The sequence below is a fragment of the Rattus norvegicus genome, chromosome 1, assembly GCF_021556685.1.
Source record: "Rattus norvegicus strain SHRSP/BbbUtx chromosome 1, alternate assembly SHRSP_T2T, whole genome shotgun sequence".
NCBI classification, from domain to species: domain Eukaryota; kingdom Metazoa; phylum Chordata; class Mammalia; order Rodentia; family Muridae; genus Rattus; species Rattus norvegicus.
In genome coordinates this window covers 170,123,078-170,125,657 of record NC_141534.1, presented here as the reverse complement: position 1 = coordinate 170,125,657, position 2,580 = coordinate 170,123,078, and the positions used below count along the sequence as shown (strand labels likewise).

At 41.0% G+C, this 2,580-nt stretch overlaps 1 protein-coding gene across 1 annotated transcript; it reads left to right on the top strand.

The window, feature by feature from the left end:
• The first annotated feature begins 325 nt into the window (after positions 1-325).
• On the top strand, positions 326-1,279 carry Or52e2 (olfactory receptor family 52 subfamily E member 2). The gene has a single exon (NM_001001270.1). The coding sequence runs from the start codon at positions 326-328 to the stop codon at positions 1,277-1,279; it is 954 nt and encodes a 317-aa protein (NP_001001270.1).
• The last annotated feature ends 1,301 nt before the right edge of the window (positions 1,280-2,580 follow it).

Below are 2,580 nucleotides of genomic sequence, written 5' to 3'. Positions count from 1 at the left end.
AAAAATACTCACAAAAGGCAGTATTAGTGTAAAATAATTTCTAAAGATTAGTTATAAGGTTACTGACGTCTGAAAGGATGATTGTGCAATAGATTTAACACAATGTTTTACTTTTATTTACTGTATCATGTGTAGTGGCCTCCAAGACTATGCCTTGTGGTATGCGGTGCATTTGAAATTGATATGATGGCTTCCAGAAGAACATGTGTACACTATATCTCATCACTTTAATTAGTACCAGGTCTCCAGTTTCAAAAATTTACCCAGAGATCTGCCACTTAAATGAACATGCAATTCTGGACTGATTCAAGGATTCTCCTATAGGATGACCCTTCCCAACGACACTCAGTTTCACCCTTCCACTTTCTTGTTGCTGGGAATCCCAGGACTAGAGTCTATTCACATCTGGATTGGATTTCCTTTCTGTGTTGTATACATGATTGCTCTCTTAGGAAACTTAACCATATTGTCTGTGATCAAAACTGAGAGCAGCCTCCACCAGCCCATGTTCTACTTTCTGGCTATGTTGGCTGCCATTGATTTGGGTCTCTCAACAGCAACCATCCCCAAGATGCTTGGGATCTTCTGGCTTAATCTCAGAGAGATACTCTTTGAAGACTGCCTTATACAGATGTTTTTCATCCACAAATTCACACTTATGGAGTCATCAGTCCTCTTGGCAATGGCTTATGACCGCTATGTGGCCATCTGTATCCCACTTCGGTACAGCACCATTCTCACCAACAAGGTGGTTTCTATAATCGGCATTGTTGTGCTAGTGAGGGCAATTATCTTTGTTATTCCATTTATATTTCTAATTTTGAGACTGCCTTTCTGTGGGCATCACATCATTCCCCATACATACTGTGAGCACATGGGTCTTGCACGACTGTCTTGTGCCAGTGTCAAAGCTAATGTAATTTATGGCTTGTGTGCCATATGCAATCTACTGTTTGACATAGTAGCAATTGCTCTATCTTACATACAAATATTACGTATTGTGTTTCATCTCCCTTCTCTGGAAGCCCGGCTTAAGTCCCTCAGCACTTGTGGTTCTCATGTCTGTGTCATCCTTGCCTTCTACACACCAGCCCTCTTTTCCTTCATGACTCACCGCTTTGGTAGGAATGTGCCTCGCTATATACACATACTTCTGGCCAACCTTTATGTTGTAGTGCCACCAATGCTCAATCCTGTCATATACGGGGTGAGAACCAAACAAATCTATGACCGTGTGAAGAAAATGTTATTACAAGTCCAAGGAAAAGAAAAGGACTAGCACATAATTATATGAGACACCACAGACTACTACCACAACTCAGCCAGGAACATGTGCGACAGGAACAGTCACTTTCCAAGAGGAAGCTAAGTCAACAATCTGCTGTAAGTGTTTTAAATAGTGGACTTGCATGCTACTTCATAAAAGATAAAATTGGTGTTTTATTCTGATGCTTCAATTTCTTTATAATTTTTCCTCTTTCATCAGAGACCTGGTGGTTATTTTTACAAAATATTTAGATGTAAGCATTGTTGTTACAAACGCTGACACTTCCTGGACTTTCTTTTCTTGGTGAGACTGTGCTAATTTTCTGATTGTGCTGATTTTATGACAATGGGATTTTGAAGATAAAATGGTGACTACAAAACCTTCTCTCATTTTGAAATTTACAAAGTTTTAAATCTACTAGCACACTCGGCTTAGAAAGTGACATCTTTTCCTTTAGAGCCCTGTTTATCATATTAATTTACGTCACTATGCTCTCCCAAAGAAAACAAATTTCTATCACACGATGTACCAGTTTTAGTACACTACTACATTTATGCTTATCCTTTCATTCGGCCCACTATAATATATATATATATATATATATATATGTACATATCAGAATACACACATGTTTTTTAATTCAACTTAGGTTTTGGTCCTTCAGAATAATTTTCTGGTTTGCAATTATATGGGTTTTTTTAGCCAGAAACATACGTTGTTTTTTTTTATAAACTTGAATATTTCTTAAATACATTTCGAGTGTTATTCCCTTTCCCGGTATCCGGGCAAACATCCCCCTCCCCCCTCCCCTTCCTTATGGGTGTTCCCCTCCCAACCCAACCCCCATTGCCGCCCTCCCCCCCAGTCTAGTTCACTGGGGGTTCAGTCTTAGCAGGACCCAGGGCTTCCCCTTCCACTGGTGCTCTTACTAGGATATTCATTGCTACCTATGAGGTCAGAGTCCAGGGTCAGTCCATGTATAGTCTTTAGGTAGTGGCTTAGTCCCTGGAAGCTCTGGTTGCTTGGCATTGTTGTACATATGGGGTCTCGAGCCCCTTCAAGCTCTTCCAGTTCTTTCTCTGATTCCTTCAACGGGGGTCCTATTCTCGGTTCAGTGGTTTGCTGCTGGCATTCGCCTCTGTATTTGCTGTATTCTGGCTGTGTCTCTCAGGAGCGATCTACATCCGGCTCCTGTCGGTCTGCACTTCTTTGCTTCATCCATCTTGTCTAATTGGGTGGCTGTATATGTATGGGCCACATGTGGGGCAGGCTCTGAATGGGTGTTCCGTCAGTCTCTGTTTTAATCTTTGCCT